The sequence below is a fragment of the Microtus pennsylvanicus genome, chromosome 3 (assembly GCF_037038515.1).
Source record: "Microtus pennsylvanicus isolate mMicPen1 chromosome 3, mMicPen1.hap1, whole genome shotgun sequence".
NCBI classification, from domain to species: domain Eukaryota; kingdom Metazoa; phylum Chordata; class Mammalia; order Rodentia; family Cricetidae; genus Microtus; species Microtus pennsylvanicus.
The window spans coordinates 125500267-125524149 of record NC_134581.1 but is presented as its reverse complement, the minus strand read 5'-3'; the positions used below and the strand labels follow the sequence as shown (position 1 = coordinate 125524149).

General features: G+C 40.7%; 1 protein-coding gene across 5 annotated transcripts; it reads right to left on the bottom strand.

Moving 5' to 3' along the window:
• Positions 1–78: 78 nt before the first annotated feature.
• Tmem68 (transmembrane protein 68) lies at positions 79–23877 on the bottom strand. 5 transcript variants are annotated; one of them, XM_075967042.1, is made up of 8 exons: positions 23748–23877; positions 19063–19107; positions 17725–18113; positions 14611–14775; positions 11519–11712; positions 4727–4787; positions 2459–2598; positions 79–1342 (listed from the first exon to the last, which is right to left on the bottom strand). In XM_075967042.1, exons 3-8 carry the CDS (start codon positions 18047–18049, stop codon positions 1238–1240), a joined length of 990 nt encoding a protein of 329 aa, XP_075823157.1. In that variant the 5' UTR covers positions 18050–18113; positions 19063–19107; positions 23748–23877; the 3' UTR covers positions 79–1237. The 5 variants fall into 5 exon arrangements, with proteins under 5 accessions (XP_075823157.1, XP_075823158.1, XP_075823159.1 ...); XM_075967043.1 differs by lacking the exon at positions 23748–23877 and adding an exon at positions 20618–20691 and having other exon boundaries at positions 1088–1342; XM_075967044.1 differs by lacking the exon at positions 23748–23877 and adding an exon at positions 20495–20513 and having other exon boundaries at positions 1088–1342.
• Between the last annotated feature and the right edge of the window lie 6 nt (positions 23878–23883).

Below are 23883 nucleotides of genomic sequence, written 5' to 3'. Positions count from 1 at the left end.
TCCTTCTGCCATGTGGGTCCCCAGGATTGAATGTAAACTTGGTGGCAATGATGTCTCACAGACAATTTCACAAGAGAATGATTTACAATTCACCTTTATTTTTTACATCATTTCTATATACATTTTATATATTTATATATACATCATAAATATACACTTGTGATTAAAAAGTTCATATAAAACCCAAGTACTACAAAGATGGAAAAAGACATACTGCAGAGGATTTATGATACTTTGCTGTTTAAATACTTTTAAAATCAGTTTTTAGGGAGACAACAAATCAAATGCCATTACATTTTCAGAGAGCTCCGTGTTTACAGAAATTCATTATTCAAGTACATTTTACTGAAATAGTAAGCCACATGACTGGCTGCAGAGCACAGCAAAACAAACCAGGATATTAAGCAAAATCAATGCTTTCTTGTTCCTTATTCCTCAGCCTAGAATCAGCTTCTAACGCGAACTGCGGAATGTGACCGTGATTCTATCCTTACCCCATAAAACACCATGCTGACAACTTAGTCTATATGTTTACTTAGATACTTGTTTAAAATAAATACTAAAGAAATAACAATGTCTTGATTTATAAAACAGTACAGCTCTTTCAATGTGCTTGGCAACTGGACATCACACCTGAAGGAATTGTTACACTCAATGGACAAAAACAAATGTACCTAACTCCTTCAGGGTTCAGGAATCAGTTCAGTTCTATCTCTCACACTACAGATAGCACAGTAGACATAAGCAGCTCAAAGTCATGTTCATCACCACAATATTATCATGCTTACATCGCTGAGGTACAAAAGCATTCCACAACTTACCCGCAGCTGTGAATGGAATGAAGACAGACAGACACAGGCACCTCTCACCTAAATTCAGTGCTACACCTAATGCATGCGCCCCTAATGTTCAGATCGGCACGGCAGACATAATTTAGAAAAGTCTGCTTAACCTGCTGATATCAAGAAAGACTTAACACTAAGACTCTATGCTTATCATATACTACTAAAGATTGCAAATGCAACATGATCACTTTCTGAGTCAGGCAAGTAATGAGTTACGTATAAATTTGACACAACTGATTGAAAGGACAAGGTTAACAATATAAATTAAATAAACAAGTTCTAAGAAAGATACTTATCAACATGAAGCTTTACAAACACTATTATACAACCTACAAAATTTAAGACAGCACTGCAGCTGTGAGCTCGTCACTAGAGACTCATTACACTGTCTCTCAATCGGCCTTCTGCTCGCTATGGAAGCGGTCCAGCAGAGCACTCCTGATGTTGCCCGGTATCCTTTGGTGCTTATCAATCAAAGCCTGAAGGGCGGTCTTGGTCTAGTTAAAAAACAAAGAAAAGCCGCTGGTGGTTCAGCCTCAGTACACACCAATCATCCTGTAGAATCTCCATGCCACACTACTTGCAAAGGAACTTCTCTCCCACACGTATCTTGCAGACCCCTGCCTATGCTTTCTTCTAGCAATTTTAGTGTTTCAGGTTTCGGGGCCTTGTCAGTGACTTAGCAGAGGGAAAAATGGGAAGATGGTGCTCGGGGGGAACAGACCCAGCTTTTCATGGTAAAAATCCTCAAGATCACTTCTATTCAACAATATGGATGTATTTAACAGAACTAAACTATAAGTATATCTATTTTAGTTTTGTTTAATTTCATCTTGTTTTGACCAGGTTGGTTACAAACTCACAGAGTTTCACTAGCCTCTCTCCCTTCCCCCCAGAGCTGTAGTTAATATCATATTAATGGTGTAGCACCATACCCAGCAAATCTATATAGTTTCCATCATAGTTCAAAATGCTTTAAATGAACCTCACCTCACTACTATAGTATTTATTGGTTGGTACAAAATTTATAATCAAAACGCACACATAGCAAGGGATGTAGTCCAGTGGTAGAGTGTTTGCCTAGCAGGAGCCAGGCCAGCTTATGGCTCCTTTTTCATAATTTTAAGACTCTTTCAATGTTAAATTCCAAGCTGAGTAGTCTTTTCTCATCCTCATGACTCTTCATCTGCTTGCTAGACTACTGATCACTCCAACATTTGAAGAATCCTCACTAACTTATGCTACTCAAATCATGTTTGCTTACCTCTCTGCTTGTTCCTCAAGGCTTCCAGTCACACATAGCACCTGACAGAATTCTACGTCTTTAGCATCACTTCTGGCCTTTTCTCATTCTTACTATTAAAGATTGAGATACAGAAACATGTCATCCTGCAGGTGCCTATAAATATATCCCTGGCTTCTGAACACTAAATGTCTATAGTCGCCCCCACCCCCACTTTTTCATGTGAGTAAAATGTCACTGGGCCTTGCCAGATGTCTCCAATGGGGCAAAATCACTGTTTGAGAACTTCTGGCATATAATACATAAACAATGACATTCAAATAATTAAAACAAAATCTGCCCTAAGACTAAAAAAGAACACAAAAATTACCTTTTCAGCTAATTCTTCAGCAGTTATCTTTGGGTCATATGGAATGGGATCACCTAAGAAGGTCCGCAACTTTACAGGAAAACCTCCATACATTGGAGCAAATGGAAAGCGGAATTTTTCATAAAGCCACTTAAATAATCCTGTTTCAAAGTAAGCAAAATCGTTTTTATTGGACAAATGTGCTATGCATATAACTGTAAACTTTCTAATTAATTACACAAGACTTGATACAATTCATAGCAGTGTGTGTGTGTGTGTGTGTGTGTGTGTGTGTGTATTTCTGAAGCTGGGGGCTGAATCCAGTCCTTACATATCCACATATTAGTATATAAGCTACATAACCAGCACAGCCTCTCCTAAAGGGAAGCTTTTCATCACGTACTGGTACTGGTGCAATGTGCTCATGAGGACTGAGTCTAGAGACCGCTGAAGCAACATACAAGAATTTCTGTACTTTGTACTCAGTTTTTTTCTATAAATTTAAAAATAAAAGGGAAAATTAAACGGTTCATTAAAAAAACAAGAAACGTTTTAAAGATTTAAGAATCTCAAAAGACAAACAGGTTACTATCACTGCAGAACAAAGGCTGACAGGCGCCAGCAGACCTGGAAACGTTCAGGGACAAAGAATGAGACACTGACAAGTACCAAAGACAAAGGCCAGGGAGTGAAGGCCCAGCCATGCAGACACAGCACACTGGCCTTCTAGAGATAGCTATATCTAACTCAGCAGGACTGAATTTAAAGGTATTAAAGATGAGTAAGAGAGGTTAAAAAACAGCACCAATGGAATCCAAAAAGGTAAGTTTCACAAAATACAGTTATGTACTGAAAACACTATTACATACAGAAACAGAAAAATTACTGTCACACCCAAAGTAAAACTTAAAAAAAATTAAAATTAGCTAGGTATGATGATGTATGCTTATAATTCCAGCACCAGTGGGGAGGAGGACAGAAGCAGGTGGATCTCTGTAAGGTCAAGGTTAGCCTAGCCTATTAATAAGTTCAGGCCAGCCACAGTGAAACTGTGCCTCAAAAATAAATAAATAGCTAAGAAAGAATGGAAAGAGGGAAGGAGGGAGAGAAGAAAGGAAGGAAGGAAGGAAGGAAGGAAGGAAGGAAGGAAGGAAGGAAGAAGGAAGGAAGGAAAAATAAAAGATAATAGACATTTAATTTAGAGATACTGAACTTTAAGTGAAGCTGAAAAGCAGTCAATAAAATTTTGAAAACAACTCATAATTGAAGAAACAGAATTTCTGTAATAAATTCTGATTTGCTATTTGAAAAGATTAACAAAAAATTAGAAATAATATCTAAAGTTAAATATAAGAAATGCATTAAAACAACAGCAATTGAAGGCTTGCTAAGGGGTTTTTATGTGGCTAGGAACAGCAACAGTTACAAAACTGTATTCAACTGAACATAATATATGAATCACAAGCCAAAAACAAGCTGAACATTCCAAAATAAGAGACAGTTTAAAGAAAAAAAAACCTAATTTTTATTCTTACAACTATATTAAAAGTGAATTTTTAATTAGTAAACTACAGACAGATAAAAGAAAGTGTCAATACAAACATATAGTTTATCATTTTTTTAAGTAATAAGATAAACCAAAGCAAATGACATCCCCATTTCCTCTGAGGGCAATCTTAGTTTAATATGTAGTTCACTCCATTTTAAAACTAGTTTCTTCGGTTGATAGTATATAAATGTTTTCTAAATCTTGTCAACATAATTTAACACAATATATTAGATGAATCGCTTTGAAGTTTTTAAAAGCCCATTCAAATAACTTTAATATGTTTATAATACACCTATCAAAAGCATACTGTCTACCAGAAACTCAGGAGGCTGAAGCATGAAAATCACAAATTTGAGGCCAGCCTGGCTACATGGTAAGATCCAGTCTCAGTCCCCAGTCCATGCAGAATAATAACTGCCACTACTCGGAACCAACTATCACTCAGAGTTTATGGAGAACAGTTATCTAAATACTCATTTTCTAAAATTAATAAATCAAAAGTCACCAGGCATAGTAGCAATGCCTTTAATTCCTGTACTTGGGAGGTCCAGAGACAGATGGAACTCTCTGAGTTTGGAGCCAGCCTGGTCTAGGGAGTTGTAGGACAGCCAGAACTACACAGTGAGAACCTGTCCCCCCAAAAAAATCAAAAGTTTTCCTAATAGTGTTCAAAACGCCTAATGTTTTAAAGATTATACTATAATTACTATAATTAAAAAACCATAGGAATGAGAACTTACTTGTTCCTCCAAGTGATCTAAATCCTTCTCGAATATTTTGTGTAAACATAGGAATAATGGGCTAAAGAAAAGAATTTGAATTGAAAAGTAAATAAATAAATACACTTAAGGTCTCCATTGAATCACTAAGGCAACTTTTTTGAAGGCACATTTGAAATACTAAAAATAGATTTTAAAACCAGAGGCATATCTAAGGTGGTATGATTTATCAGACTAAATTTGACTTCATAATTTATAAGAATATAAATTGGAAAGACTATTCTTCTGTTCCAACATGCAATATTTTATCTACTGATTTTGCTTATATATAAACCCTTGAAACTCACAAGGACTATCATACTCACTAGTTCCGTTAAGTAAAGTGAATGTGGTAGATTAGTTTAACTCATTCCTAACTAATATGCTCATTAGGGAAGCTACAAGATGAAGACACTTTGAAGAGTGTGGTGTTAGTTAAACATGGCCCCACAGGCTCGGATATTTGAATCCTTGGTCTCCAGTGAATGGAACTGCACTGGAGGGATTAGGAGGTGTGATCTTGTTGGAGGAGGTGTGTCACTGAGGGTGGACTTTGAGGTTTCAGTGAGCTTTCTGTTTCCAGCTTATAGATCAGATGTGAACTCTCAGCTCCTTCTCCAGCATCATGCCTCCCTGCCTGCTGCCATGCTCCCTGCCCTGATGGTCATGGACTGTAACCCTCAGGAAGCATGAGTCCCAAATCAAATGTTCTCTTTTATAAGTTACCTTCATCATGGCATTTGGTCACAGAAACAAAAAAGTAACTAAGACAAAGGGAAAGTTTGTATCAATTTAAAGGATAGGTTTCAGCAAGATGTTCTCATGAAATTAGTAATACATTTTTTTCTGAGCCCGCCAAATCTAAACTGTTCAGTATTAACAAAAAGTATGTGTAAAAATTTTTAAAAAGTGTATAAATTGAAGAATTTTAGATAACAAATTTATAGGATAGTCCATGAACATCAGTGGTTAAACGTGATATTTGATAATGGAAATACTAGATCAATGTCATAAAATAATGCAATATCATAAAGCATCATATAGGAAGGTCATGCTATTGTAAACAGCAAAATATATCAAAATTGGATAAAATACTTTCATATATAAACAAATGCACTGAACTGAATGTTTAGAATAGATAAGACTACATATACATTGTATGTGCACATGTTCATGAAGTTCCACATTATCTGTAGAACTCCACACCGTTACAAGCAGGGTCTTAGATAAAGATAACAATATTCTAAGTCTTTGTCACTCACTTCACTGGGCAGAAGAAAACACAAGGATAAACGTCACACAACTTGTCCTCACAATGAACTAGCTCATCACCTGCTGTCCCTCTCAGCAGAGGGACGACATCTAACATAGTTCAGGGACACCTAATGCAAGCTTTGTTCACTGCTGTGTCCCTCGCACTTAGAAAAGCACCTGGAACAGATGAGATAAAAGGAAGTTATGGAAGAACTAAGGAAGGAATGAGCACATACAGAAAGACGATGCTCCTGACATCACACAGACGTCAGAGACAGGCAGCAGCGATGCCAACAAGCAGACACAGCTGTCAAACTGTAAAATGAGGTTAATTCATGAAACCACTGCACAGAGATGATAATGAACACTGAATTCTTTTGTAAAAAAAAAACCCGCTACTATCTAAGATGACAAGTTTTGTAGAATGAAATGGCTGAAATCCTAGTGTTTTAAAAGTTACATTCCCAGAATTGAGAATTTAGGATGCACGGAAGGAACAGAAACCCTTCCAGCTCACAGATACTGTTTTCTCCCATGACTGAAACTGCTGGCGGTATCTACAGACAGGCATGGTCCTCAAAGCCTGTATTAAAAAGTGTGCACTTCATGAAGATGATTAAGTTCAACACCATTTCCGAAATAGCTAAACTTCTGCAGAAAAACATTCTAGAAGCCACTTCATAGAAGAACGCTTGCCTTACAACTGGCTCAGTCTTCCATGTTAATTTGGACCTATGGTTTTTAAGTGCATCAAGCTTCAATCCTTAAAGATACAGCACTAACTTATATCAACTTGATTGTGTACAGTCATTTAACCCTTTCCTTGTGCATATCTGTACACAGGACAGCTGCATACGTAATAGAGAATTTATAATTTCTGTGCCCACATCACTCCCTATGTATGTACACAAGTGTACAGATTTGTAAAACTATTTTTGGGACATCAATTTAGCATGATTACAGAGTCCTACTTCGGCTACTAAGAATAGAGCAAACACTAAACAAGTTGATTATCAAATCCAAGCCTTACTTTCTTCATGTGAAGAGTGGGGAGAATTATAATTATCTTTATCTCAAAAATTTTTATGAATAAAGTGAAATAACACAAATAATTTTTAAATACAATATTCCTTTCCTTTCTTTTATATTTGTTATTTATTTCCAACTAATTAAAGTAATTTTTCCCAACCTAGATGTGGAACTCCCTAAATACTTTCAGGAATCCACAAAATAAGAGTTATATGGTACAAATAAAAGTCTGTCCCAGAAGCCAGGCAGTGATGGTTCCTAGCACTCGGGAAGCGGATCTTTGGGAGGTCGAGGCCAGCCTGGTCTACAATAGCTAGTCCCAGGACAATTATGGCTGTTACACAGAGAAACCCTGTCTTGAAAAACCAAAAAGAAAAAAAAAAAAGAATCTGTCCCAGACTGCCCTTTTCTGAGAAAAGGGAGACAGAGAAGCGAATCTTGGGGAGAAGGGAGGTGGTAGGCTGCTAGGAAGAAGGGGAAACTGCGGTTGGGATGTAATATATGAGAGAAGAATGAAAAAATAAAAAGTCTGTCCCATTCAAATGACCTTTAGATATCTTCTGCTGATATTTTGTGAACTGCAATTGGATTCCCCTTTTATTTCTTAACGCATGTCCAGCTTACTTTTTAAATTACTTTGGGTGAAGGGGCATTGTTGGGGAATCTTCCAAGCCTGGCACACAATAAACAAGTGTTTTTCCAGTGGTTCCTTTTTAAACACAGCTACTTCCATAGTTTTAAGTGTTTTCTTGCATTTTTGGAAATTTGGTTTGGTCTATTAAGCGATAATTATCATTTTCAACTGTTTAAGTTTTTTTGAAGTTTTCCTCACGTCTCTAGAAGGCCCCTTCAATCTCAGATGTCCACACTCACTGTGACATGCAGTCGGGATGGCAAGAACACTGCTGCCTGAACTGTGTTCTGCTCTGGCTCTGCTCTGCCACTGCCTTGCTGGGACCACATCCTCCCATCCTCCCCCTGTGCCTGACTGTCACCTGTAACATGAAACCAGTGGTCCTCAACCTCCCTAACACTGAGATCCTTTAACAGAGTGGTCCTCAGCCTCCCTAACACTGAGACCTCTAACACAGTGGTCCTCAGCCTCCCTAACACTGAGACCTCTAACACAGTGGTCCTCAGCCTCCCTAACACTGAGACCTCTAACACAGTGGGTCTCAGCCTCCCTAACACTGAGACCCTCTAACACAGTGGTCCTCAGCCTCCCTAACACTGAGACCCTTTAACACAGTGGTCCTCAACCTCCCTAACACTGAGACCCTTTAACACAGTGGTCCTCAGCCTCCCTAACACTGAGACCCTCTAACACAGTGGTCCTCAGCCTCCCTAACACTGAGACCCTTTAACACAGTGGTCCTCAACCTCCCTAACACTGAGACCTCTAACACAGTGGTCCTCAACCTCCCTAACACTGAGACCTCTAACACAGTGGGTCTCAGCCTCCCTAACACTGAGACCTCTAACACAGTGGTCCTCAGCCTCCCTAACACTGAGACCTCTAACACAGTGGGTCTCAGCCTCCCTAACACTGAGACCTCTAACACAGTGGTCCTCAACCTCCCTAACACTGAGACCTCTAACACAGTGGGTCTCAGCCTCCCTAACACTGAGACTCTTTACCACAGTGGGTCTCAGCCTCCCTAACACTGAGACCTCTAACACAGTGGTTCTCAGCCTCCCTAACACTGAGACCTCTAACACAGTGGTTCTCAGCCTCCCTAACACTGAGACCTCTAACACAGTGGTTCTCAGCCTCCCTAACACTGAGACCTTTAACACAGTGGTCCTCAACCTCCCTAACACTGAGACCTCTAACACAGTGGGTCTCAGCCTCCCTAACACTGAGACTCTTTACCACAGTGGGTCTCAGCCTCCCTAACACTGAGACCTCTAACACAGTGGTTCTCAGCCTCCCTAACACTGAGACCTCTAACACAGTGGTTCTCAGCCTCCCTAACACTGAGACCTCTAACACAGTGGTTCTCAGCCTCCCTAACACTGAGACCTCTAACACAGTGGTTCTCAGCCTCCCTAACACTGAGACCCTTTAACACAGTGGTCCTCAGCCTCCCTAACACTGAGACCTTTAACACAGTGGTCCTCAACCTCCCTAACACTGAGACCTTTAACACAGTGGTCCTCAGCCTCCCTAACACTGAGACCTTTAACACAGTGGTTCTCAGCCTCCCTAACACTGAGACCTCTAACACAGTGGTTCTCAGCCTCCCTAACACTGAGACCCTTTAACACAGTGGTCCTCAGCCTCCCTAACACTGAGGCCCTTTAATACAGTGGTCCTCAGCCTCCCTAACACTGAGGCCCTCTAACACAATGGTCCTCAGCCTCCCTAACACTGAGGCCCTTTAATACAGTAGTCCTTAGCCTCCCTAATGCTAAGACCCTTTTCCACAGTGTTCTCAATCTTTCTAATGCTGTGACACTTTAATACAGTTCCTCATGTTGTGGTGACCCCAAGCCATAAAATTAGTTTCGTTGATAACTTCATAAGTGTAATTTTGTTACTGTTACAAATCATAACGCAAATATCTGTGGTTCCCGATGGTCTTAAGCAACCAGAGAAAGGGTTGTTCAACCCCCAAAGAGGTTGCAACCCACACGTTGAGAACTACAGCATTAGAATATTACAAGTTACATCCTGACTCTATAGAGCCCTCAAAAGTGCTGCAAACTATTTATAGGACTTATGTTATTGGTAAATTAACAGCATTAAAATGTTGCATTTATTTAAATTTATATAAAGGCTCTTTCTCAATATTTGGAATTTTACAAAAAAGTCTTAATTAAATTATCTAGCTTATCATAAAAAGTCACCAGGAGACTTAAGAATCTAAGCAGCTCTTTTGTCATTCCTCCTTTCCAGGTCTCCTAAGCAATAGCCTGCTTCAAAGTGTAAACACAAGGATAAAGAATTAGAATTCAAGATAAACTTGCAAGACTCAAACTATTTTGTTATCTTTATCTGAAATCTATTTTTTAAAAAAAAAGCTTCTAAAATATAAATGTAAAAAAGTCAATGTCTTGCTTTAAATTAGACTTTTATTCTTGCTATACTACATTTCACTGATTATCTTAGTTTCGCACAGCTGCAGGCAGCCTTCTGTGTTCCGTATAACTCACAGTCTACTACTCTGGCTTCCACATCTGTGCCTACAAACTTTAGGAAATGGGTACAATCAGTCCATTTTCTTTATTACTAGCGACATATGCATGAGTAAATTAAAAAGCTTTTTGCTGAGTTGAGTAATCTGTGTTTAAAGAAATTAAGCAGTTAAGTCCACAAATACTTAAAGCCTACTCAAAGTAGGCCACTGCACTACTGATTTAAATAGAAAGTTATGTTATTTAAAGAACTTATCTACTGAACGACTGTGTTATTTAAAAAGTTAGGAAGTAGATTTATTTGAACTAGGAGACCACAGTAGAGCACTATAGCAATGACTTCCAGGAGCCACCCATAAGCAGGTGCGTAGATACAGGAGAGAAGAGAGTGCTTTGGAGTATTTTGTTTTGCTGTAAACTTTGTAATTCAAATATAAACTATCCATTCTCCTTTGATACTTTTCTTTAGTTAGAATGAATCAGCCACAATCTTTCTTTTTTGACCAACAGTCTACACTGACATGATTCAGAGTCAGACCAAAGATGCAGGCTGGCCTTCCTAACGACAGCAACCTGAAAAGCTAAGTTACTGAAGCTGGCTCAACCTCCTGGCTTGGAGAAAAGAACAAGAGTCCAGTGAGGGGCAGCAATACCCCCGTATGACAGAAAGCACTCCTCAGGATACAGCTCCTCAGGCCACGGAGAGCAAAAGACTAAGGAATCCTTTCCAAAGGCTAAAGAAAACACCAATAACACATCCACACCACTGTCTGGGAAGTACAGTAATTACAGGGGTCTCCCAAGTCCATTTAATTTTATTGCTGAATTCATTTGAAAAGTGCTTTTAAAATGTCTAAATTACACCACTATCCATTTCCTATCATTATACTATAAATAGCTGGTCGTTTTTAATGAAAAATGACATTAATCGGCCAGCACTTGTTATAAAAAGTGATTATACAAAAAATAACTATCAAACCAAATTCATCAAAGAAACACACTAAGTCATCGTGCCAAAGTTACCACAGGTTTAAAACACACAGGATGAGCCGACTATGTCATTTAAAAAATAATAACTGAAAGAATGGTGGGACTGTGTACAAAATTACAAATCTAATAAAGAAAGTGGAATTTACAACTGAAAAAAATAAAACCTTGTTGGATACTTGCTAAATTTCCAGATCACTTTTTTGGTTTTAAAGACGGCTTCTTATGCATAAGGAATAGTGTTCTTTTGATATATCCCTATAAATTGCTATATACAGCGACTTTATTACGAGGAAAGATGCTGGCTTCGTACACGTCGGCCCACCTTTAAGCATCTGCTTGGACAAGGACGTTGGTGTGACTCACCACTTGCGCATCAATGGCGACCTGCGCAAAGCCTTTCCGGCTACCCCAGATGATGCTGTAGGTTTCATCACTGAGCAAGGCTTCTCGGACTCCTCCTGGTGAAATAGCCAGCAAGTGGCCACTCCTCAGGATTTCAACACATTTTTCTCTTGGCCCATGAAGAGCACAAAATACGTCTAGTAATAAACTGAACCCTGTAAAAAAAAAAACATAAGCACAAAGATATATCTTTATCTCGTTTGATTCATTTAAGAGCAAAACTCATCACGATCTATGCTATTTACTAGCTAGACTTTTATAAACTTTTTTAAGCCACTAGCTCTTAAGGTACAAGACCAGTTTCACTTATGAAGTAATACATATCTTACTGATCACCTACTATTGATTATTTTCTGCCTGATTACCTCCTTACAATGGCTACCTTACATTTTCAAATTCTTAATTAAAACCTTATCATGAAAAACAGAGATCGTTCTCCCCATTTTACAGATGACAAAAGCCAGGCTTAAAGGCTAAGTAGTGTATTCCAAGTCACACAATAGACTTTCCCACTGTGCTATGTCCAGTCCTAAGTACCTGCCACTGACTTTCAGGCCACATACAGTCTCACGTACTGTTAAAACAATCAGAGATGATGTCTCATCAGCAACTCAAATCTTTTTTTTTTTTTTTTTTTTGGATTTTTCAAGACAGGGTTTCTCCGTAGCTTTTTGGTTCCTGTCCTGGAACTAGCTCTTGTAGACCAGGCTGGCCTCGAACTCACAGAGATCTGCCTGCCTCTGCCACCCGAGTGCTGGGATTAAAGGCGTGCGCCACTGCCGCCTGGCAGCAACTCAAATCTTAATCTCCCACTAACCATGCAACAAAGAACCACCTGAGAAAATGTAAATCTGACTACATTCAGACATACTAAAATTAGCTAAGACTATAATCAAATCTATTGAAATAAAGTTAGATGATGCTAATCCTACAATTAAATTTTTATAACAACAGCAAATAAGTATCGTTGAGAACTTGAATCAACTGAGGAAGGGTATTTGACCCAGGAAGAGCTAGTAATTCCAAACCTTAGCATCATATAACCTTTCACACTATGACTATCCCTGCATGAAAGACATCCTGTCAATGAAAAGTACTTTAATAAAAACCCTACAGTGGACCTTCATGTGATCTCCGTATTTTCCTGCTTGAGACTGAGGACATGGATGGGTCCTAGAACTGGGCAGGCTAACATTGCTTCCCAGTGCCCTACTGAGCAGAACCAACATTATAGATGTCATAGGGAACTAAGGGAAGGTAGAACACAAAATTTCTCTCTTGCACTAAGAATTAAAATAAATGACTAAAGGTAAATCAGTGTCAAATATAGTATGGGCATAGAGGAAAAAATGTTTTGAAAAACCTAAAAATGTTCAGTTTTCTTATTTAGGAAAATGGAAAGCTAAACGCAAACCCATGCTCCGTAACAGAACAATAGTGAAGCCAACACTTGAACCAGATATTAAAACTGTTCTTGGCTGGTGTGTGGTTCAGAGATATGACTGCTTGGCTAGCATGTGGAAGGGCCCTAGCTTTAACATCCAGAACCGGACAAGTATAGAAGGCACTGTAAGACAGTAATGCTTACCATTAAATCTTTTGGGAGCATAAAACCCACAAAATTGTAAGTATGTGAAAATGTCACTTAAAGAAATCAAAATAACTAGTTATGGTGCGATTCTAATACCCTCTGGTCCCAATCTGCAGAACGTCATCGCATTCTTTCTGGAGGAAAGCCTCATCTGATTTAGCGTATACACAAAGTAGAAATGGGGGTTCCGGCACAGACTAACACACTAACCATATATATGGAAGGCACTGGAGTAGGCTGGTCCTTAACTTGCTGCTGGGCTTGAGTCTGCTTGCTGAGCCAGCTCTGCCTTTAGCATTCCAGAGAGCATACTATCAACTCTCCTGGCTTGTTTCTAATGATTTAGTGATGAAAGAAAATAAGATTTCTCTTCAGTAAGATCATTCAATGAGTTGTTATTTAAAAAAAAAAAAGAACTAGTTTATCTTAAACAATCTGAGTAACTTTTAAAAACTATAAAGCTATTATGAGTAGACTTAAAATGCAGTGCTCATCCTGAAGAGCATGAGTCCCTGAGGCAGCTCAGACTAGATGAGACATGATATATGGGCATACTCTTTAGGACAGTGAGGACAAACACAGCCTGTATACTTTTTCTCTAATTTTGATTTGCTACTAAACTTTAACAGAATTAAACAAGAAAAAATTATCTTACAAAAAATATGAAATTTTAACTACCTTGTATACAAAATTATATATCTTTTCTTAAAAATTCTACTTGAAAATTCAAGATTTGGGTTAGGGATATAGCTGAATACAGAGCAGGTGCCTCATGTCCCATCTGCACCATCATAATAAAGAAACAAAATTCAAGACTTAAGCCTGTCCTTGGGGCACAAATGTTTGCAGTCCTCCTGCCTGGTGGACTGAGGCAGAAGGCTTACTCGAGAAACCAGGCTGAAAGCCAGGCTGGGTAACCAGCAGGAAATAGGACCAGAGAGCTGCACTTTAGTGGGAGAAGGTTTGCCTCCTAGTTCATCCCCAGGGGTCAATCCCCAGGAGAGCCAAAAGCAAAGCAAAAAGAGAGGAGGAAGAAGGAAGAGAATAATCGGAGTCAGTGTGGAAGAAAGGGAGGAAGAAGCAGGGATAATTAGAGCCAGCAGTGGTGGCCACACCTAGAAATCCAGGACTCTAGAGCAGCTAAGGAAGGGTTACCACTCAAGTCAGGTCAGGCTAATTAAACTGGATAATTAGATGTTTTCAAATCTGTTATCCTTAGGAGGCAAACACGCCTTTTTTTTGGTTTTGGTTTTTTGAGACAGGGTTTCTTTGTGTTATTTTGGAGCCTGTCCCGTGACTCGCTCTGTGGACCAGGCTGGCCTCAAACTCAGATCCACCTGCCTCGGCTTCCCGAGTGCTGGGATTAAAGGCGTGTGCCACCACTGCCTGGCTTGGCAAACACTCTAAACAACACTAAGGTCACACTACCACACAATCTGATCATTACACACAGTTGTTTTACCTGGGATTTTAAAGACAAAATGGTCAGCTACTACTCGACATGTTCTGCCCTTGTGGATGAAAATCTTAGCCATGAAGTAGTAAAAGTCTATGGGAATCGCTCCATGATAAAAAATGATAAGCGCTGGTCCTTCCGGTATCTTTTCCATCCCATGAACTTCGTAACCTGTTGGGAAGACAAGTTGCTGATACATAAAATGCAATAACTTAAAATAGGTCTCTGCTGCCCTGTTCGCTTCTTTTGGATAGTTCTTCCCCTTTCCCAGAATTTTGAACACAGAATAATTTGGTTCTATGGTCTTACAGTGTGACAGAATAAACATGGCACTCCAGTGGCAGAGCGTGAGCTGAGAGTCACCAGCAAGGGTGGCTAGGAGAGGGAGCCCTCAGCAGGAAAGTGTAGCCCCCGTGATGGGTGCTGGGGAAAAGGAAGGGAGTGGAGGACAGACAGCACAAATACAGCACGGGCGGGCGGGAGTGAAACAAGGGCAGAATCCACCCCAGCATGGGCTGGTAGCAGAGGTTAGAGCCAAGTGTGGAGGAGCTTATGCTAGGCTAGGGCTGCCTGCAGTCGACAGCCATTAGGGATCCCTCGCAAACTGCCTTAGCTTCCCCGTGACTCGCCGCCTAGTGTGGATGGCACCTACATTTTCTTCTGATGTCTATTTAACATAAGTAGGATTCTACTATGAATATATTTAGGGATCTTTTCTGTCCAACAGTGTACATGCTTCGGGAATGTATGAAGCATGAAAGAACCTTAGGCTATCGCACAGAGGTTTAGGGAAGTTATTTCCGAGGTACACTAGGAAGCAGAGTGAGGGTACAGTCTTGGACAAAGGGGTATAGACCCCTGCTTGAAACTGTTTCCTGTGGAGCAAAACAGAGGTAGAATATAAACTTCATCTATCAGAATACAAGGTTTAAAGAAGTAAAAGTGGATAAAAGTATTTACCAGTGTTTAGAGCACTCAAAAGAAAAAGGATTTACAGATATTTTAATATGAATATATTATTATCACAACACGTTAGCCAAAGAGGCGATCGGTGGTGGGTACCAGGATGCAAACCTGGGTCCTCTGCAGTAGTAACAGGTACTCCAAATGCTGAGCCATTCATCAAATCAGAATTTACCAAAGTCCAGTATAGAACAACGGTCACTAGAGACTGGACAAGGAGGGGTGAAATAGAGGGGTAAATGGACAACATGAACGCACAATGTAAGCACGCGTGGGAATCTTTCAGAGAATCCCCACTGTAGCGCTAATATGTGTTAGAAACTATTTTTTAAGACAGCAGGCTTTTATAAAGCAAAGTTACCCTTTATGTTTTTTCTTTAGGCGCCTGCTTGCCCTTCCACTTTTACGCTATGCATGAAGCCACCTGAGACTTTCACCAGGAACCAAAGGTATCCGCCTATGCTCTTAAAACATTTAGAATTGAGCCATTTACAAATTACCCAATTTCAGGTATTCTGTTATGGAAACGACAGGGACTGAGGCACATATAGATCGAACCTTTGGCACTTTTATAAAGTCCAAATGCATCCCACCTAAAGTTGGCCAAGGAAGGCACAAGCCCTTGGAAGCAGACAACCGGAGGCAGTTTTCACGGCGGACAAAAGCTGAGCCACTGGTCACTAAGTGCACGGTGTCACAGCTTCTCCGGTCAGCAAGAAAGAAGTGGACTGCCACCTCACTTATCTGGGGAGACACGCCAACTTCTTAGATGATCAAATGACAAACAAGTAAACACCACTATACAACTTATATTTATGTTTACTACTATGATATAATAGTTCATTCTTTAAAAACGTCACACTGGTAGAATCAAATTTACTCTCAACAGAATAACAGTAGCACACGCCTTTAATCCCAGCACTTGGGAAGCAGAGGCATGAGGATCTCTGTGAGTTCAAAGCCAGTTTGTTCTACACAGAGTTCCAGGATAGTCAGGGCTACATAGAAACCCTGTCTCTAAGAAGTAAAACTTAAAAAAAAAAAAAAGGAAAAGAAAAAGAAAAAAAAAATCTAGCCAAGTAAGGTGGCACTGGCTATAACCCCAATAATATTCAGGAAGCGAAAGGAGGACTAAAAATTCCAGGCTGGCTAGACTACATAGCAAGACCGTCCCTCCTGCGCTCCCCCACCTGCACCCCGCCTACCTTCTTCACATCTCAAAAAATAAAACCGGGTGTGGCTGCAAAGACAGCTCGGCAGACTTGCTGCTGTCGCAGAGGACTAGAGTTCAGTCTCCAATAGCCATTGAGGGGACTCACAAAAGCCCACAGCTCCAGCTCCAAGGGATCTGACATCCTCCTCCCGCCTCTACCAGCACAGTCGCCCACATGTACACATACACACACAATCAGAATAAATAAATATTTTAAAACAACAAGAAAAAGCAGTTTCTATGAAGCAGAAAGAGGTCAGTGAGGAGAGGAAGAGGCCTGAGGGGAAAAGGAACAAGGGAACAAAAGACAGTTATGGGATATATGTGAAATAAAAGCAGAAGGACTGCTTAAAGCAGGAGGGATAAAAAGGAGGTGGGGATGGGGAGAGGAAAAGGAACTGGCCATGAAGAAGAACAAAGTATAACAACAGATACATATGAAAATGTCACAAGAAAAGCTATTACTCTATGTGGTAAGAAAAGAAGAAATTTTGACAGTTTTAAGTAGTTTTTATAGATGCTTTAAGCATCAATTTTCATATTTCAGTTCATTGTAATTGACAGCGCTGTCGGGTGGTGGTGGTGATGCACATCTTTAATCCCAGCACTCAGCAGGCAGAGGCAGGCAGATCCCTGTGAGTTTGAGGCCAGCTTAGTCTACAAGAGCTAGTTCCAGGACAGGTACCAGAGCTACACAGAGAAACCCTGTCTCGAAAAACAAACAAAAGAGAGAGAGAGAGCACTATGTAATTCTTCAACAGAAACAAATGTGCTTAGGAAACATCATTTAAAGACATACATATACACAATACATGTAAACAGATTAACAAGGAATTGTAAATATCCTTTCCATCCTATTTTTTAGTAACCTCCCAATCAATAAACAGAAACATGGTGTCAGTGCTCCACACCATGGCAACAGATACCACGGTATCCCTGCTTACCATGCCAAACCGCTGCGTGTCCATCCCACAGAGTGGCCACTGTTTTCCTTGCGCCATCCCATAAATTATGAGAGTAGGCTTCCTTTAACACATTCTTCCTCTTATAGATGTGCAGGAAAACCACAGTAAGGTAGAGAAGAAAGATGGTAAAGTAAGGGAGTATTAAAAGTATCAGTGGGGTAAAAACCCACAAGAGATGGCTTGCAAAATTCAAATAGTCCTCCAACTGCTCCACACCCAGCCACTGCTCAAGCACGTGAATCAAACAAGTCATGTAGGGTACGGAGGCCTGGCCTGCAGCACAGGTTTGGTTGTTGTCTGTCATATTCTTCAGATGAAAACCCCAGATTCTGTCTCTTTCTTCATTGCCATATGTTTTAATCTCAACACTAGAAGGGAAAATAATTCAGTTATACTCTTCACACACACAAAGTTAAATATTTTAGTCTACATAAAAGATGATAGATTTTTAATGTGACAATGATAACATTTTGTCTACAAAATTATGAAAAGTGTTGGGTTTAGCTTTTTGGTTTGGTTTTGTTTTGTTTCCGAGACAGACTTTCTCTGTGAAGCCCTGGCTGTCCAGCAACTTAGTGTGTATACCAGGCTAGCCTTGAACTCACAGAGATCCACTTGCCTCTGCTCCCCCCCCCCCCAGTGTTGGGATGAAAGGCATGCGCCACCACACCTGGCAGGGAATAGCTTCTAAAGTAACCCCTAAGCTGTGACTGAGACAGGAAAACTGATGCAGTGAGCACAGCTCGGATGTTACTCTAGCTCATCTTCCATGGATAACTAATGCAGAGTGAGCACAGCTCAGATGTTACTCTAGCTCAACTTCCGTGGATCATGCACATCATTTTCCACTTTACACTGAGACCAGCTGTGTCCCTCACAAAAGAAAACATCAGTACTTTCAGTAAAGCAACCCAAAGCTTTAGGAAATGATAACATACATGTATGGATATTTTCTTTTTTTTTTCTTTTTTTTCTTTTTTTTAGATTTTCGAGAGGGTTTCTCGGTAGCTTTTGGTTCCTATCCTGGAACTAGCTCTTATAGACCAGGCTGGTCTAGAACTCACAGAGATCCACCTGCCTCTGACTCCCGAGTGCTAAGATTAAAAACGTGCGCCACCACTGCCCGGCTTGGATATTTTCTTCATGGAGAAACAGGTTTCATAGGAGCCTGTCTGCTCTTCTGATACACAGAATTTTAAAAATTATACATATATCATTTATTTTACAGTCACTAAAATTTCTATTAAAAAAAAATGACTAAAAACATAGCAACAAATTTTGTATGAAGTCATTGTCTAAAACAAGCACTTGACTTACCAGAAATTATACAAATATCTTGTCTCTAGCTTCAATATAAGTGCTCTGAAAACACAGTAAACAAATGAAATATATCATTAAATAAAAATCATTACAGCTAAGTTTACATTTCCATGGACTAAGTGGCAGGAGGCAGGCACAAATCTGACAAATAATGATAGCCCTAGGTGTGTCACAGGTTAGTCACACTCAGGACACCTCTGTGTAGATGAAGACTGCTGATTATACATTACACCATTCTACCAAAGCTCACATGAACCTGTATTTGCATCTATAAGGAGGACACAGAAATGTAGGGTGTCTCAATGGCTGTCACTTCTTACTAACAGGCTGTCACTCAAATTGCTAAATATATTGGACAATACAATGATATTAATCTTATATAATTATCTACACAAGGTTTCCTTCTTTCTTTCATATTTTCACTGGTTCAAAGTCTGATCTAAACAGTTTAACTATCATTTCATATTGCATAATCTTAAGAAAGTCCTCTCAGATTCTTTGTGAGAGTCAGGAAAGGAATAAAAGAGAGGTACTAAACCAGACCCTCGCACAAGAGCAATTACATATTGTCTTGTTATCAAGATTACCTTGCTAGCTTTATGACAGTACACACTTGAACTAACAGGGTATTAGGTCTGATTTCCTTGTAACCAATAGCACTTATCTGTGAGAAAACCAGGTCTATTCTGTTCACAGAGGATGAACACAGCATAACTTATTTTCAACAAAAGCAGCAATATTAGACTTTATAGTTTAAAGTTACTAGAAAAAAAAGACACAGGGAAAACTGTGCCCCCCAAAGCACAAACATCAAAAGTAAAAAAGTGACAACGGGAAAAACAGCTACACACTAAAGTTCCCCCCACAGCAGGCTATTTCTAGATTGTACTCAGCCCTCAAAAGGTTCAACAACAACAACAAAAAGTACAAATAATCCCATTAAAAACAGAAGGCCAATGATTTGAATAGTCACTTCTCAGGAGATAATACAAGTGACCAACGAGCAGAAGAAAAATACTCAGCATCGCTCTGTAGCTACTCCTGGCTGTCGGCCGCCTAAGAAGCAAATCTCTGTGAAGGTCTGTGAGGATTTTTCTTTAGGGCTATGTTAACTGAGGTGGGAAGTCTCATGCTAAATTCGATGGTACCATCTCATGCTCTAATACACGAAATCAGTCTCAAAGATAAAGAATTGTGTGCTGGGTGGTGGTACCCGCCTTTAATCTCAGCATTCAACCACGCAAAGACACAGAGGCAGGTGGATCACTGTGAGTTTGAGGAGAGCTGTTCTACAAAGTGAGTTCCAGGACAACTAGGGCTACACAGAGAAACCCTGTTTGGAAAACAAAACAAACAAACAAAAAGAATAGTGGTTACTATAGCCCAGGACAAGAGCAGGGGAGGAAGGATAGAGACAGGTGCTGCACACCTTCAATCCCAGCAGATGGATCTCTGTGTGTTCAAGGCCAGCCTAGTGTACAAGAGCTAGTTCCAGAACAGGCTCCAAGGTTACAGAGAAACCCTGTCTAAAAAAAAAAAAAAAAATTATTACCTGACCCTATAGGGAGGGTGCGTGACTGAGCATGTTCCATGTTGGTGTGGAAGTGGAGGACAACTTTCACGAGTCGGTTCATGCTTTGCAGCACGCACCTTTAACCAGTAAGCCTTCTCCCCCGTGCCCAGGTGGCATTTAACAAGAAAAGGGAAAAACAAATTGCGAGTTCAAGCTTCTCTCTTCAGGTTCTGACATACATTACATTTCAAGGATTTTGTTTTTTAAATATAAAAAATACTCTTCTAGCCGAGCAGTGGTAGCACACGCCTTTAATCCCAGCACTCCAGAGGCAGGCGGCAGAATCTCTGTGAGTTCAAGGCCAGTGTGGTCCACAGTTCCAACACAGGCTCCAAAGCTAGAGAAACACTGTCTCAGGGGGAAAAAAAAAAGTTCTACTTTTGGCCAAAATCTTCCACTCTTTTGATAACTGCTGTTCTATGCTACACTATATTCTAAGCATAATCACTCATGCCAATAATGCTGTAATACATTCATTTATCTATCTACTTATCTGTCATCTATCTATCTTTCTATTTACTTTGAGCCAGAGTCTGTGTGGCCCTGACTTGTTTCCCGACCAAGCAGGCCTTGAACTCATAGAAATCTGTCTCCATCTGCTTCCTAAATCTGAGATTCAAGGTATGTGCAACCATGCCCTGCTAAAATACACGTCTAGACTGGTGTGCCTGCATGTGCAGTACTTCTTCCTTCCTAACCCCTAAATCTATTTCTGACCTAAAATAAACCAGTGTTAGTAAAGTGGTAATAAACATTTCCTTTCAAAATTAAAGCATCTCCATAGATTCACAAATGCGGCTCGAATACAAATGAGCATTCTAAATATCTAGATTTCTGGCTATTACAAACAATGCTGCCATGAACATAGTTGAGCATATACTTTTGTTGTATGATAGGGCCTCTCTTGGGTATATTCCCAAGAGTGGTATTGCTGGATCCAGGGGTAGGTTGATCCCGAATTTCCTGAGAAACCGAAATACTGCTTTCCAGAGTGGTTGCACAAGTTTGCATTCCCACCAGCAATGGGTGAGTGTACCCCTTTCTCCACAACCTCTCCAGCAAAGGCTATCCTTGGTGTTTTTTATTTTAGCCATTCTGACAGGTGTAAGATGGTATCTTAAAGTTGTCTTGATTTGCATTTCCCTGATCGCTAAGGAAGTTGAGCATGACCTTAAGTGTCTTTTGGCCATTTGAAGTTCTTCTGTTGAGAATTCTCTGTTCAGCTCAGTGCCCCATTTTATAATTGGGTTGATTAGCCTTTTGCGGTCTAGTTTCTTGAGTTCTTTATATATTTTGGAGATCAGACCTTTGTCAGTTGCGGGGTTGGTGAAACAACCTAGATGCCCTTCAACGGAAGAATGGATGAAGAAAGTATGGAATATATACATATTAGAGTATTACTCAGCAGTAAAAAACAAGGACTTCCTGAATTTTGCATACAAATGGATGGAAATAGAAAACACTATCCTGAGTGAGGTAAGCCAGACCCAAAAAGAGGAACATGGGATGTCCTCACTCATATTTGGTTTCTAGCCATAAATAAAGGACATTGAGCTTATAATTCATGTTCCTAGAGAAGCTAAATAAGAAGGTGAATCCAAAGACAAACACATAGGCATCCTCATGAATATTAACCTTCATCAGGCGATGAAAGGAGACAGAGACAGAGACCCACATGGGAGCACCGGACTAAAATCTCAAGGTCCAAATCAGGAGCAGAATGAGACAGAGCACGAGCAAGGAACTCAGGACCACGAGGGGTGCACCCACACACTGAGACAATGGGGATGTTCTATCGGGAACTCACCAAGGCCAGCTGGCCTAGGTCTGAAAAAGCATGGGATAAACCCGGACTAGCTGAACATAGTGGACAATGAGGAATACTGAGATCTCAAGAACAATCGCAGTGGGTTTTTTGATCCTACTGCACGTACTGGCTTTGTGGGAGCCTAGGCAGTTTGGATGCTCACCTTACGAGACCTGGATAGAGGTGGGCAGTCCTTGGGCTTCCCACAGGTCAGGGAACCCTGATTGCTCTTCGAGCAGATGAGGGAGGGGGACTTGATCGGGGGAGGGGGAGGGAAATGGGAAGCGGTTGCGGGGAGGAGGCAGAAATCCTTAATAAATAAATAAATTAAAAAAAATAAAAATAAATAAATATCTAGATTTCATTTCAGTTCTTTTATAGCCCAGAAATAGTTAGTAACATAAACTAAGTCCTCAATGATCCAACAACCTTAGAGCATAAGCTTGTTTTGTTTTTGAAGGAGCTGTTGGTCAGTCTCAAGCAGCACCTAGCACTAAATGTCTTGTTTTCTCTCCAAATACAGCACAACTCTAAGTTTTCTATATCCAATGTATATACTGTTATTTCTTTTTTTTGTTTGTTTTGGGTTTTTTTGTTTGTTTGTTTGTTTTTCGAGACAGGGTTTCTCTGTGGCTTTGGAGCCTGTCCTGGAACTAGCTCTGTAGACCAGGCTGGTCTCGAACTCACAGAGATCCGCCTGCCTCTGCCTCCCGAGTGCTGGGATTAAAGGCGTGCACCACCATCACCCGGCCTATTCTTACGAAATGTTTACTGGATTGGAAAACCCAGCGACCAAAGCAACGCAGCATCTACAAGGTCTGGACCGACTCGAATTTGCAAATATAAAAGTTTATAAGGGTTGCTTCCTTTGATCCTGTCCGCAACCTCACGGGGTAATTATTGCTATTCGGCCCCTTTTTATAGATGATCAGATGCTGTTCAGAAAGGGCCAAGTCACTCGCCAGGTTTGTACTAAAGAGCACAAACTAGGATCCCAAGCCTGCACGGTTGGCACCCCATCCATCCTCGTCCCTAGAGCCTCACGCTTCCCTCCAGCTCCATCACCAGACGCTAGAGAAGCCCAGCCTCACAAGAGAAGCTGCGGGAAGGTCCGGGAGCAGAGAGGATGCGCACGGATCTCTGAAAGCCCGCGGGTGACGGGTGTGACAGTAACTCCGCTCCCCGCCGGAGAAGCACAGCCCAGGGAACCAGCCCGCCTTTCCGTTCCCCGTCCCGCGACCCCGACACCACGCCTGCCACAAGCTGGAGCAGCGTGGGGAGGTTCGGGGTGGGGTCACGCACCTGCAGCGGGAGGCACGGAAAGCCAGACAGTCCTCAGCGACGTCGGCAGCTACTCAGCGCGGCGAGCTCCCCTTAAGCACCTGTGAGGAAGAAGCCCGGGCCACCTTGGCAGTGACACCGCCCTCTCCCCGCCCCT